The sequence below is a fragment of the Dasypus novemcinctus genome, chromosome 10 (genome assembly GCF_030445035.2).
Source record: "Dasypus novemcinctus isolate mDasNov1 chromosome 10, mDasNov1.1.hap2, whole genome shotgun sequence".
Taxonomy (NCBI): Eukaryota; Metazoa; Chordata; class Mammalia; order Cingulata; family Dasypodidae; genus Dasypus; species Dasypus novemcinctus.
Window position 1 is genome coordinate 66071022 of NC_080682.1, and position 13318 is coordinate 66084339.

Below are 13318 nucleotides of genomic sequence, written 5' to 3' on the forward strand. Positions count from 1 at the left end.
CTTGTATTTCTTCTTAGTTTTTCTGCAAACATGAACTTGAACTGGAAGCCCTTCACCCTATAATTTATTAACTGCATACAGTTATGTGCAGTGTTTTTTTTTATTCTCTTATTTTTCTTTATTTAATAGATTCTGCTATTTTATACCTTGCGTAAAGGAGCATTTACCACCTACCAACCTACCTACCCATCTATAACAATCACTACTCAAAACTTTAAGTAAATAATTAACTCAGACACAGTTTCAACCAGTGTTCTTCACAGTCAATTGGCCACGTCTGGAGATGCCTATGAGAATGAGTGGCGAGGGCTATACATTTATGTCATATGTATTCACTCTCTTCATGCATTTACTTCTTTCTGGGGGCGGGGTGGAGGGTTCCTTTTCAAAAAAATTAATTATCCAAGGAATATACTTACTGTGATTTAAAATATTCTTAATGTTTAAAAATATTCTGCAATAATTTTCTATATTTAAAGTATTCGTGGGAGGAGAGATGTAAAGCTGATACCACGTAGAAACTCAAAGCAGGAAGCTACAAGATGACAGAATCATTTTGCAATGTGTTTGACTTATTTAAGGTAAGAATGAGTAGGGTGAGTGTCACCTTAGAATCAAAGGAAAATTGTTTAAAAAGGGGAATTTTTTCCCCTGAAATATGGAAGATACAGGCTAAGTCCTTCCTGATAGGATAGAAGTATAAAATGTGGACCATTGCAACCCTTTGAAATTTTGTTGGTTAGTTTCTAAATATCAAATTCAAGAGTATGAAGCATATTTCCTTTGGAATAATAAGCGAGGCAAAAAATTACTAGAAAATTTGGGTAAGTAAAATTTTACATGTTTATTACAGTTGAAAAACTAGATAAAGTGCTCAAGATCCATGTTCATACGTTAAAGAAGTATAGAACTTTGGCGGGAAGGTAATGACTCTAAGAAATTTTTTTTGAATAAATTTGCAGTTTTTCTTTGAGGAATGTCAGAGATAGGTTTTAACAGAATAAATACCTAGAAGAGCTGAGCATGGGTAAATTTTTTACAAACTTTTTTTTAATCATCTGTCCTAAAAAGAGAGGTGTATTTTATTTCTATGTATGAAGTCCTTTGATATTCTTGCATATTTTAATTTTAAGAAAGTAGGTATGTTTATAATGTACTAACAGTAGGCACTCTGAGACTGGATTGGCTAAGCTGAAATATTTTGCCATATAGTTTATGCCTGAATAGCATGTTCTAATTAGGAGCTGGCCACTATCCTTTATTTCAGGTGTACCTTATAAATAAATGAAAAGTCAGTTGTTTAGGACTTAGTTAATGCTACATCTATTATTTAAACTGATCTCAAAATGGGTTCCAAAGGAACTCTGTATCCCAGCATTTAGCAAACCATTTCCCTAAGAACATTAAAATATTTTGGGAAAAAAGTCCATCATCAGATGGAAATTAGTAGAAGAGTACATTGTATTACTGATTCTTGATATTTATAAGGAATATTAAACTACTGAAATCTCCAAGATAGTATTTCTTTATCATCTACATCATAAATATTTGGGATACTTGTTCAAAATATATATACCTGGATACCATCTCAGACCCAATATGCCAGAATCTCTGGATACAGGTTTTAAGAACCTTCATTTTTAATGGGCTTCCCAGGTGATTAGGACATACACTAAAGACCCAGAACCACTGCTGTGAATTCCTACCATAAAGAAACTTAGTGGTTAAGGCAGAAATTCTGGAACATATTTTACAAACAGGATAATTTTTCTTTTAAGATCCAGAGGAACTAATAGTCCTTGTCACACTTTGGAAAATGCTACATATTTCCTAATATTTATCTTATTAAATCATGAGAATTTCACTGGCCTGCCTTAGAAGTTTCAATAATATAGTAATGTGTAAGAAGTTTTTAAAGCAAATATTATAAACAAGAAATGCCAACAAAAATCTGAGTAAGAAGAGAGAGTAATTGCCTAAGTTCCATTGTTTACATGATTTTCTTGAAAGCATCATATATCATCTTTAATATGCAATCTTAACTAGGAAATATGAAAAGAATATCATTAAAAAAGCAAAACTGTCTGACTCAAGAGAACATCCTCCACACATCCTAAGCCCTACAAACTGAACACACTCAGAAATCTGGCAAGGGAATTGCTTTTAATGCATTTCTAAGGAAAAGAAACAAAATAATTAAATTTGGTAAGTTTTTTTTTTGTTAAAAAAAAGCCTTCAAACTTATGAAAATAGTGATTATTCTATCACTTAAGAGTTCCTTGAAATTTATTTGAAAAGGCAGTTATAAGAGAAATGAGAAAAGGAGGCCAATGCTCTAAAAAACTCTGAGTTATTAAAAAGTAGTAAAACCCAGCTGGAATGTTGGGGCTACATGAAAAGTATGGCTCCTTAAACTGTGCTGCCATTGTCTATATAAAACACTTTGAGTGAAAGTGTATTGGTAAAGATAGGAAATCTTTGAAATCATGGATGCCAAATGTTTTGGGGTAAAGCAAACATGTTATCGGCACCATATTCATAATTTCTTATTTCATTGTATAAAAGAGTAACTGAATCTTAATAATAGATGCCTGTGCCTGAATCTAAGTTAAATGATGCTAAATCCTCCCTCAGAAAGCAAAAACGAAACCAATCTTCTGGACTCCTGAGAGGTAAGTAGAAGACAGACTCCCTTTTCTATCAGATATTTTAGCACTGTTTGCTGGAACTGAAATGAACCTGAATACTGAAACCCAATGAAATGACATTATCTGTGGTAATTTCTCAGATATCCTCCCCTTCCTCCCAGAAGGAAATTTTTTTCTGGAAAAATTCAGCTATAAGTCTTAGAAACAATTCCACAATACATGAATGGGGGCAAGTTGAAGGCACCTGAAATCAATTTGGATTAATTTGGAAACAGTTTTAATGTTTCTTCCTGATAGAAGGAAATAGGCCATTATCTTGGGTTTGATACTTCTTTTGCATGCTGCTTTTGCATCATGTGGTCAAATTAGATTTTTTTAAAAATAAATGTTGCAAGGATAGAAATAAATAAAATGACAAGGAACCACAAACCTCACCATGAGAAGCAATTGATTTTAAAAGTCATATTTCCAGTTTCATTTCTATGCATTTTACATTGTTGAAGTCACATGGTTTTAATAATTACATACCATATATATATTTATACTTAAATTTTATTTACTATTTCCCCTAACTGAGAAATGCTTGTATCCATTTTAGAAATGATTTCACTTAAAATCCTCTAATGTTAAAGAGGTATTTTCATTTTACATAATCATAAATAATACTTTGGTAAATATTTTAATATATTTTTCTATTATCTTCTTAATATAGAAAGTGGAGGATATGAAAAGTTGTAAGGCTCACAGCAGATAGTTTCAAATTGAGTTTCAAATGATGTTATAAATTAAGATTCCCACCACAAGCAAATGAAGGTGATCATTTTCTATCTCTATCCTAGGTTTGAAGATTACTACTTATAAACTTCTTTGATAAATTGATAAATTAAAATTTATCTTTGCTTTAATCATGCATTATTTTTGGTAACATGAATAGTACAGACAAAACAAGAAGAAATCAAAGAGAGAAAATGGCAAATATTCTCCCATTATTAGGTTGTAATAAGTCTGAGGCAACTTTATTCAAAAAGACTTTTAGAAGGATTCCTTGAGTCAAGAAACATTCCTCAGAAGTCAAGAAAAGTATACATACTTAGTTGTACCCTAAAAATTGGTTCACTAAAATGTCCTGAACTGAAAGCAGTCCTCTATAGATTTCAAACTATCAAAACATTAAAAAACAAAAAACAAACAAACAAAATCCTTACAGATCTTGCCTTTTCCAGGCACCAAGTTTCATAAAAATGAACAAAGTTCAGGTCCTCTTAGGGATCTTATCCATCATCAAGATAAGATACTGAGAAATTAGAAAGAATTTTCTTTCCTTTACTTGTCTTTTGTTTTTATTTTGTGTATTGTAATTTTTTATTTTGGATGATCTTTTCAAGGTACAATTTGTTATTTCCTAAACAGTGTCTCTATAAAGAACTCTAACTTCTTAACCAAGCATGAATGTGAGCAATTTAGGTATCTAATTCTAATATTTCAGTGAGATTCCTCAGTAATTATAAAAAAAATCAATTTCTGCTTTGTGGACAAATATGGTTGCATCTTTCAAAGCCTGAGGTTTTTTCAAATGACTAAGAAAACGGGGATCAGTATCTCAAATATTATCATGTAAACCTGAGACGCTAGTCATTAGACTTGAGGTTGTCAACAGTCCTCTCAGTGTTGGTCTCTTTCATGCTACCAGGTCTGAGGAATAGCTCCATGTTTTCAAATTGTACTCTCAGTGTTCTTTCATATTCATTACCTGTTTTACTTGGCATCTTGTTTACTCTGAACCTCTTTAAATCTTCTAAGCAGCTGATGAGGCATACTGAGGTCCAACTCAAGGTAAATGTTTATATTTTTTATGTGAGTTAGCAATTAGAATGTAGTAGGAACTTGCTACTGAATTTTACTTTTAGAAATGATGGAGGAAAGAGATACTTTTTGCATATAACACAGAATACTCAAGATAAGGAAACTGATGTCTATTCATCTTTGCCTGACTTAAAAATAAGACTGAACAAGTCTTTGAACTGGGAAGTATTCTCTTTCATTTCTCCATTTGTACCAAGGACAGAGCTAAGAAACAATCCTAGTTGGATTGTACCTGAGAAATAATTCTTCCTATCCTCCATATGGAGAAAAATACTACATGTGTATGCAAAGGATGTTATACACTTCCAGTCCCTGACTTCCACAAAAATAACAAGAGGTCTATCAATCCATATGAAATATGATAGCAGATTGACCTTGATAATGCTGTCACAGGGTAAAATTTGAAAACAACTGTTTATCTCTCCTTCTGGGCACATCCATGCTGAAATGATGTAAAGCATCTATTAAGAAACAGGAAGTTTACTACATTAGGGAGAAAAAAGTAAAAGGAAAAAACTTCCCAATACAACCTAAACTTTTTAAGAAAAAGCATTTCATTTATATAAGGGTTATATCGATTGCTCTAAGGTGTTGCAAAAGACAGAATCATCTTAATACACCTTGATAGAGAATGAAATACAATTTTAAAGTACCTGAAGGGCATCCTGATATTCAGCCTCTCTGCATATAAGCACAGCGTTTCCCATGGAATGTGAATTTTAATGAACATGATATCGGGATTTGCAACAGCAGGCTGCAAAGGAGAAGACGACAGGTACCATTATTTAGGATCAAGCAGATGATAAGTCATGCCACATGTTGATTTGGAGGAAGGGCACATTTTTCCCCTTGAATACACATGAAACACATGAAATATTATCACTGAATTAAGAGGAACTTGTATCAACAAAGAAAGATTAATATAGAAAAACCTTGATAAAAACATAATGCCATTGTATACAGAAAGAATCATCGGTATGAATCAGGGTGTTTTCCTAAAATTGATGATTATCAAGATCTAAAATTCCCCAATCAGAACAACCATAGCCCAACTACGAATATGAAGTTATACTTAATAGACTCTTTAACATGATTCTCTCCTTCCTGTTTAGAGGGTGTAGAAAAACACTGATAGCAACCACCATTAATTTATCCATCCATTCATTTATTCTTCTAACATATTTTATTGACTAAATACTTCTTGCTAGGGCCTGCGATAATTCTGAAAAAAAATAGTGGAGTATAAATCTGCTCTCTCATTGAGCTGTAAAATTTGCACACTTACTCTTACCAACTAGGTGACTGACCACTTTGGCATTCTATATCATTCATGTTAAAAAGCCTGGACAGTTACTTCCTGACTTTCTTCCAACATCTGCAGCTCCAAAAGCCTCAATGTCTGTGGCTATTCAAGCAGTGAATTCCCAGAGCTTTGTTTCATGTAACAAAAGAGGTTGAGCATGTGTAAAGAAGAACTACAGTGGCTTCTATTTAGATACACCTGCCAAAGTAGCCCCAGCCAGGCTTCCTTTGGTTAACGATCTTTCAACCAGTTTGAACTTCTCAAGAAACATACCAATCTTAAAATCTCAGAAGTATGGAAGAAATCTATCAGTTCAATTTAAAGTCATATGTATTTTAAAATTAAAACTTATGAAATGTAATATTCCTATATTCACATAGGCCCACATTCTAGATCACTGGTTTCACAAGTTTGTCAGAACATTATTTCAAACTTGCATTATAAACATTGGTAGAGAACCATGAGGCAAGCACTGGACTAATATTCAAATTAGAAGGCAGTATATGGCCACCTTTGTCTTTGGGCCAGCACTTACATAAGACTAAAATTTGCCAAAGTTTGTTCCACAGATTATTATTATATGAAAAAATAAAGGGTGGGATGGGGTCCATATCAAACCAATTTTGGGTTTCTCACTACAGGACTTCTGAGACACTGTAATATGCACATTTTTGCTGAAAATCTGGAATTTGAAGACAAAATATGATGAATTTCCAAACTCTTGCCCATGAATTGTTTCCCCCCATAGCTTAATGAGGTACAAGTGTTTTGTAAATCACCTTACAAAAAATCAACACAATTTTCAATTGAGTTTTCCTGCTTGGAATATGTTTATTTCAAATTAAAGGAAAAGAATTACAGAAATCAAAATTGACAATGCCAGAACAGGTCTTCGTATGTTTCAAAAATCCACAGGCCTTTAAATTCAGACCAAGAGTTAAACACATTAACTATGCTTGGGGAATAGAATGTACATAATTTTTAAATAAGCATTGATTCACTCAAACAACTGTTTCTAAAAAAATTATGTCTATCACCCAGCTGGTAATCTGTCACTGATAAATGAGAAGGTGAATTTTGGATATCTCCAGGCTCCTTTTAGTGAATTCCCAGCCTTGGCAGAAAGACTCCCTCACAGGTGTGATAGAGACAAGAAAAGACTTTTTAAAACATAAAAAAGTATAGGTATTCACCATTCATCTGGGCCAAGTGAAAGAATCCTGGTTGATTACAGACTTAACTGTCATATCCATAGAAAAGTTCACATGTTCAAAATAATGACAAAGATCCTTCTTTTGAAATTATGATTTGACTACTTTTGTTACATTAATTTGCCTTTCACATACTGAGTGCAATTTAAATTTCTTCAGTCTGGTCCACCTACTTAGAAGAAATCACATGGTATAGTAGAAAGAACATTGTGTTTGGTATAGTAGAAAGAACATTGTGTTTGGTATCACAAAAACTAACTACGAATTCCATCGTTATCACTTACTAGCTCTGTGACCTTGGAAAAAACACTTAACCTCTCAGGTCTTCAGTTTTCTCATCTGAGAAATGAAGAGACCGCTCTCTACCTCACAGAGCTGCTGTGAGCATTATATGAAATTGAGTATATAAAGTTTGTCTAAGGGCGCTCCAGAAATGTTAGCTCCCAGTTCAGAGAAGGGCCTCTCAAGTCAGTCACTAGCCAAAGTAACAGTTAATTTTTATTTCACAGTTTATTAGAATAGTTCTCTCCTCTGATTTTTTTTCTCAATAAGTATTTACCAGATTCATTTCCAGAGAAGCCTGTTCCTTGATTCTGTAAGGCTCCTGTAGTAGGTCTTTGAGTTATAACAAGCATAAAACTAGTAACAACCTATGATTTTTGGGAATACTCTGAAATTCACTGACTTGAATCAAGTGACTAAGGAATTAAGTAGCATTTCTAGTAATATAAACTGAGTATAAATTTATTAAAACTATATTTCTATAGAATTTAGAGTTTCTTTAGAAGATGTGTCTCTTCCCTCTGTGTGTATTTAAATTGCCCAAGTCCATGTATTACTGTTTATACTGAGATGTAGGTTCTTATTCAAGCAGTTATTTATTCAAAGAAAAAGAAAACTGAAACTCTGAAGATTATTCAAAACATATGCAGTCCTCATTTACCCCAGGAAACTGGAAAAGAAACCTCCAGGAAGATGAATGAGTTTGGACTCTGATAAAATCAATCTCTGCCAGACAGAAGTTCTACATACAGGTTGATGTAAAACAGAAAAACCCAGCACTTGAGAAATGCTCTGACCATTGCATTCTCTCTCAGAGTTGCATAGGGGTTGAAAGTTGAATTCTCTATTGTGTAATAGGCAGATCCTTGAATAAGAAATAGTTTCTCAGGAGCTGGGCCTTATTTTGGTATACATGCAAACCTCAATCTTCCCCAGACCTCATGGTGCCAAAAGGCTAGGCATGCTGGTTGCCAGAGTAGAGTAGTAGCATAAAGAAGTGAATAATACATATATACAAGTTGGAAAAAAACCTGGAAAAACTTAACATCCACAGCAACACAAGCGAGGAGAATTCAGGTTTCTGCTCCCAGTTTGTTCCTGACTTGTTTTACCCAGTGGTACAAATCGTCAGAATCTGACCACTCCCACCTCCTCCATAACTGCACTGTGCTAAGCCTTTATCATCAACTCTGGTCTAGCTTCCTGAAGTGCTAACAGGCCTTTGCTCACACTCTTGCCCTAACAGTCTATAAGTGACTCTAAAACATAACTAGACTATGTCATTTCTCTTCTCAGAACGCTGTTTTATTCAGAGTGAAAGCCAAAGTTCTTTGAATGCCCTACATATCCTTTTAAAATTCATCTTCAATTGTCTCGCTAACCTCTCCTGCTTGGCTCCCTCTCACTCACTCTGCTTGTATCATTTGGATACTTGGTTGGCCGCTCTCACATTTTGACTTAGGACTTCTGCCTTAATTGTTCCCACTGCATGGAACCTCTTCTTCTAGATATTTGCTTGCTACTCCCTTACCTCTCTTAAAGGTTTGCTGAAATTCCACATCTCAATGATACCTACATGGATCATTTTTTTAATACTACCAACTCTAAGTGCCCCATCCTTTCTATCTGCTGTTTTCTTCCTTTTTATATTTATTACTTTCTAATGAATGAGGAAATTTACTTATTGAAGTGGCATGAGAGCAGGGACTTTTGTTTTGTTAATGTGTTAATGTATCCCAAGTACCCAGAACAATGTAAGTCACATAGTAGGCACTCACTAAAACTTTGTTGAATGAATGAATGAGTGAACTTATTTTTAATATGCATTCTATGTAACTTGTACCTAAGTAAGAGATAATGGATATAAAAAATCAAATGAGCCATAACTTTATGAAGAAGAGCACTATGTCAGGATCCAAATTAGCATCAGGAACAACTTGCCTACCACTGATTGGTAATTCATTCCTCTCAATTTCTAGGATATGAAACAGTCTAATACATTTAAATAAAGGAGATCAAGCTAAGTGTACATACTGCTAGAACATTTTTATTTTATCTTTATTAACTTTAAATATAAATATTTATATATAAATGCAGGTTTTTCAAGTAACATGAACTGTAGTCTTAGGTACTTCCTCAACTTAATTTCTCTTTTGTTCATGCCTCTACTTAAAAAATACAGTTCCATTTTCTTGTACCTATCGGGGCATGGGGTGGAGAAGAAATTGTGTTGGCGGGGAGAAAGATTATCTTTTCTCTTGGAATTGAAAGCTCCTATTCTGGCATTATTCTGTGCAGCTCTGATGAAGGCAACCTTCTCAGAGGGAACCAAACACCTACTACATTCACACTTCACACTCTTACTTAATTATTCCACCCAACATTCCCAAGACGTAGAAAATTCACTCTTGAGAAAAAAGGAAGTTTAAAAAGTATATTTTTACAAAGTCACTCTGGCAGTTGGTAGCACAGAAGGAAAATAATAGGATGTGGTAGCTCATGGTTTTAAGTCTAAAAGAAAGAAAAATTGCTGATATGCTCTGCAAATTTACTGGTTTACAAAGCACCTACACTGTTAGATACAAACCATTTAACTGTTCATTCATAAGGCCTTCCAATGTGTATGTGCCCTCACTATCTAGAAACTATCCTGATCAACATGCAGCTCACTGAATAAGAAGTACTCTGTGCCAGGTTCAACACTCAGCCTTGAGAATATAAACAAATAAACATGGACTTGTTCCCTAAGAAATACACTCATTTTTCTGCTAACAAACCTAGTATCTGCTGATATTTACACAAATATATTTTCCTTTATCTCCTGTTGCAAACCCTATTTTTAATATTAAAAAAAAAATTAATTTCCAACTAAAGGTCACAGATTTCAAAAGTAGAAAATCTGAAACAAAATAAATGTTTATGACAATGCAATGTACTAGATTTGAGACTTCAGAGAATTATAAATATTTACATACCAGGTATTTATAAGTTAACATAAGACTTAAACAAAAAAATACTCTTTGATTCTATCTTGTCATCATAAAGTTTCTTCCTAAGTCTGTTTGCCTAAAAGGACAATGAATTTTTAATTTTTGATCATTTGTTAAGCAGCAATAGAAAACTAATGCAAATAGTTTTAAGAAATCTTGAATTCTTAAACTGAGGCCATATAAAATATAAGGAAATACTTTATTATATAATAAAATCATTACTTTTTAAGAATTATTATTATAGAGAAAATTTTGTTCACTTAAACTGCATTTGCCATAGGAGGTTGATTTTATACACAAATCTTGGGATAATTAATCTAGTCCTAATTAACTGAACCATTAAAAAAGCCAATATAGTTTAGAATTAGGAAGATAAATAAAAACAAATCTTTTAAAAAAATATATTTGACAAGAAAGACAAATAAGTGATTGTAAAAGTTTAACATTAAAAAACAAATTAGGAATCATGCTTTTCGTTGATATTCCACTTAGTATTCTACCTGTGTCTATTTGGGTTGATGGTAAAGTTTTAGAAATGGATGGTGGTAGCACATTATTGTGAGTGTAATTAACAGCACTGAATTATACATATGAATGTGGTTAAAAGGGGAACTTTTAGGTTATATATATTACTAGAACAAAAATTAAAAGATAAAACCCAGGTGTCCATCAACCAATGAAAGGATAAAAAAATTGTGGTGTATACACATGATGGAATATTATGCAGTGGTAAGAAGTGAAGTGTGAAGCATATGACAATATGGATGAAAATGGAGGACTTTATGTTGAGTGAGGCAAGCCAGACACAAAAGGATAAATACTGTATGATTGCACTATTATGAACTAAATATATTATGTAAATTCATGTAATTAATAATTAGAATATAGTTCACCAGAAAATAGAATGAGGGTGGAGAATGGAAAGGTGATGGTTAATCTGCACAGAATTGGTTTAAAGGTTGTTTGTACTCTTTGGAAATGAAGGGAAATAGTGAGAGCACATTATGGTACTTGTGACTAGCAGAGCTATTATGTGGGTATAGAGTGGTTGAAAGGGAAAGCCTAAGGACATTTATATTACTAGAAGGAAAGCTAAAAAATGTAACAAGGGACTGTAAAACATAGTGAAACCTCATGTAAAGTACGAATGTGGGTGATATTGCTTATATAAGACTTTTACAAAATATAAATACACATAAACTAGAGAGAAGGAAACAGAATAGCAGCTATATACAGTAGGGGAGGCATAGAAAGATTGAGAGGTGATGAGTTTTGTTGATTTATTTTGTTGGTTTTTGTTTACTATTTTATTACTGGAATAATGAAAATGCTCTAAAAATGATTGAAGTGATGAATTTACAACTATGTGATTACACTGCATTCCAATGATTGTACACTTTGGATGGATTTATGCTTTATTAATATGTATCATTAAAATTGATTTGTTTAAAAAATAGATAAAACAGTACTGAATAACACAGTGAACTCTACTGTAGATAATGGACAATAGTCAATAGTACAAGCATAGGGATTTTTTTTCAAAAATTCTATCAAATATACAATACTAATAGAAGGTATTAATAATAAGGTGAAAAATATACACCTAACATTAACTCTGGACTATAGTTAATAGGGCTATTTTAATATTCTATCATCAGTGGTAACACAGGTACTACACTATAGCAAAATGTCAACAATAATGGAATATATAGGAACACTGTATTTTTTACATGATTTTTCTGTAAATCTACAACGTCCCTAATTAAAAAAAACTTTTATGAAGGACGTATTTCACAGGCCTATGTATTGGGCATTTTAATTGAGGCAATCCATGTAAATTGCTTCACACAGTACCTAGAACATATAATCTCTCAATAAATTCTGACTACTACTGTTTTAAAAATATTATAATTATAAATATGTGCTGTCATCAATCATAAAAAATGTTCCACCTGAATGAAAGGTTTTGGTAGTGGTCCTTTTGTTTGTTTGTTGTTTTTTTTTACCCTGTGAAAGTTTTTATTTGTGGACAAAGGGAATCCTGTATTTTATGCATGAGATTCTGTAAATCCCAACTTCTCTGATAATAATTTTTAAGAAGAAAAAAAATAACTGGTTGTAAAAATTTAACATTAAAAAAATTATGAAACTTCTAGGGAAGATGGCAGAAAAAGGAGCTCCCGGATTCAGTCCTATTACCAAAAGTAACTATTTAACAGGCAGGAACTATATGAAACAACTATTTTGAAATTCCAGATGTCAGAGAAACACTGTACAGCATCCAGGAAAAAGTGGAAGGAAGATGCTAATTACATGTTAAAAAAAAGAATACAAGACAAGACAAAGAAACATTAAATGATGGTTCATCCAAAGGAAAAGGATAAAAATACAGAAAACATCAAAGAAGAAAATGAGAATATGGACCTAATGAACAAAGTCTTAAAAAAAAAAAAGATCTTAAAAATGCTAAGGAGATGAAGGTAAGTACAAAGAAAGACTACAGGATTACCAGGAAAACAATGAATGAATAACATGAGATTTTAAGAAAAGAGATAGAGATTTTAAAAAGGAACCAAACAGAACTACTAGAGCTAAAGACCACAATAACTGAAATGAAAAAATACCCAGAAGGGTTTCAAGAGCAGATTGGAGCAGGTAGAAAAAAGAAGCAGTGAACATGAAGACGAGACACTTAAAATGAGCCAGTCTGAGAAGCAGAGTGAAAAAAAAATATTAAAAGCAAAAAGAGCCTAAGACAGCTAAGGGACAGCATCAAGTGTACCAATATATGTATTATGGGAGGTACAAAAGGTGAAGAAAGACAGAAAGGGGCAGAAGGAATAGTAAAAGAAATAATGGCAGAGAACTTCCCAAACTTAGCAAAAGACATGAATATGCATATCCTAGAAGATCAGAGAACACTAAATAGAATAAACGCAAAGAAAAGTACATCCTGACATATACTGATTACACTATCATATGCAAAGGATAAGGAGAGAGTTCTGAAATCTGCAAGGGAAA

General features: G+C 32.9%; 1 protein-coding gene across 7 annotated transcripts in view; it reads right to left on the minus strand.

Moving 5' to 3' along the window:
• Positions 1-13318, minus strand: part of ANO3 (anoctamin 3) — a 312028-nt gene that overhangs the window by 130322 nt on the left and 168388 nt on the right. For all 7 annotated transcript variants that reach the window (XM_058305623.1, XM_058305627.1, XM_058305625.1 and 4 more), the window contains one exon: positions 5165-5265. In XM_058305623.1, coding sequence (XP_058161606.1) covers positions 5165-5265 — 101 coding nt within the window. The remainder of the gene's footprint in view (positions 1-5164; positions 5266-13318) is intronic.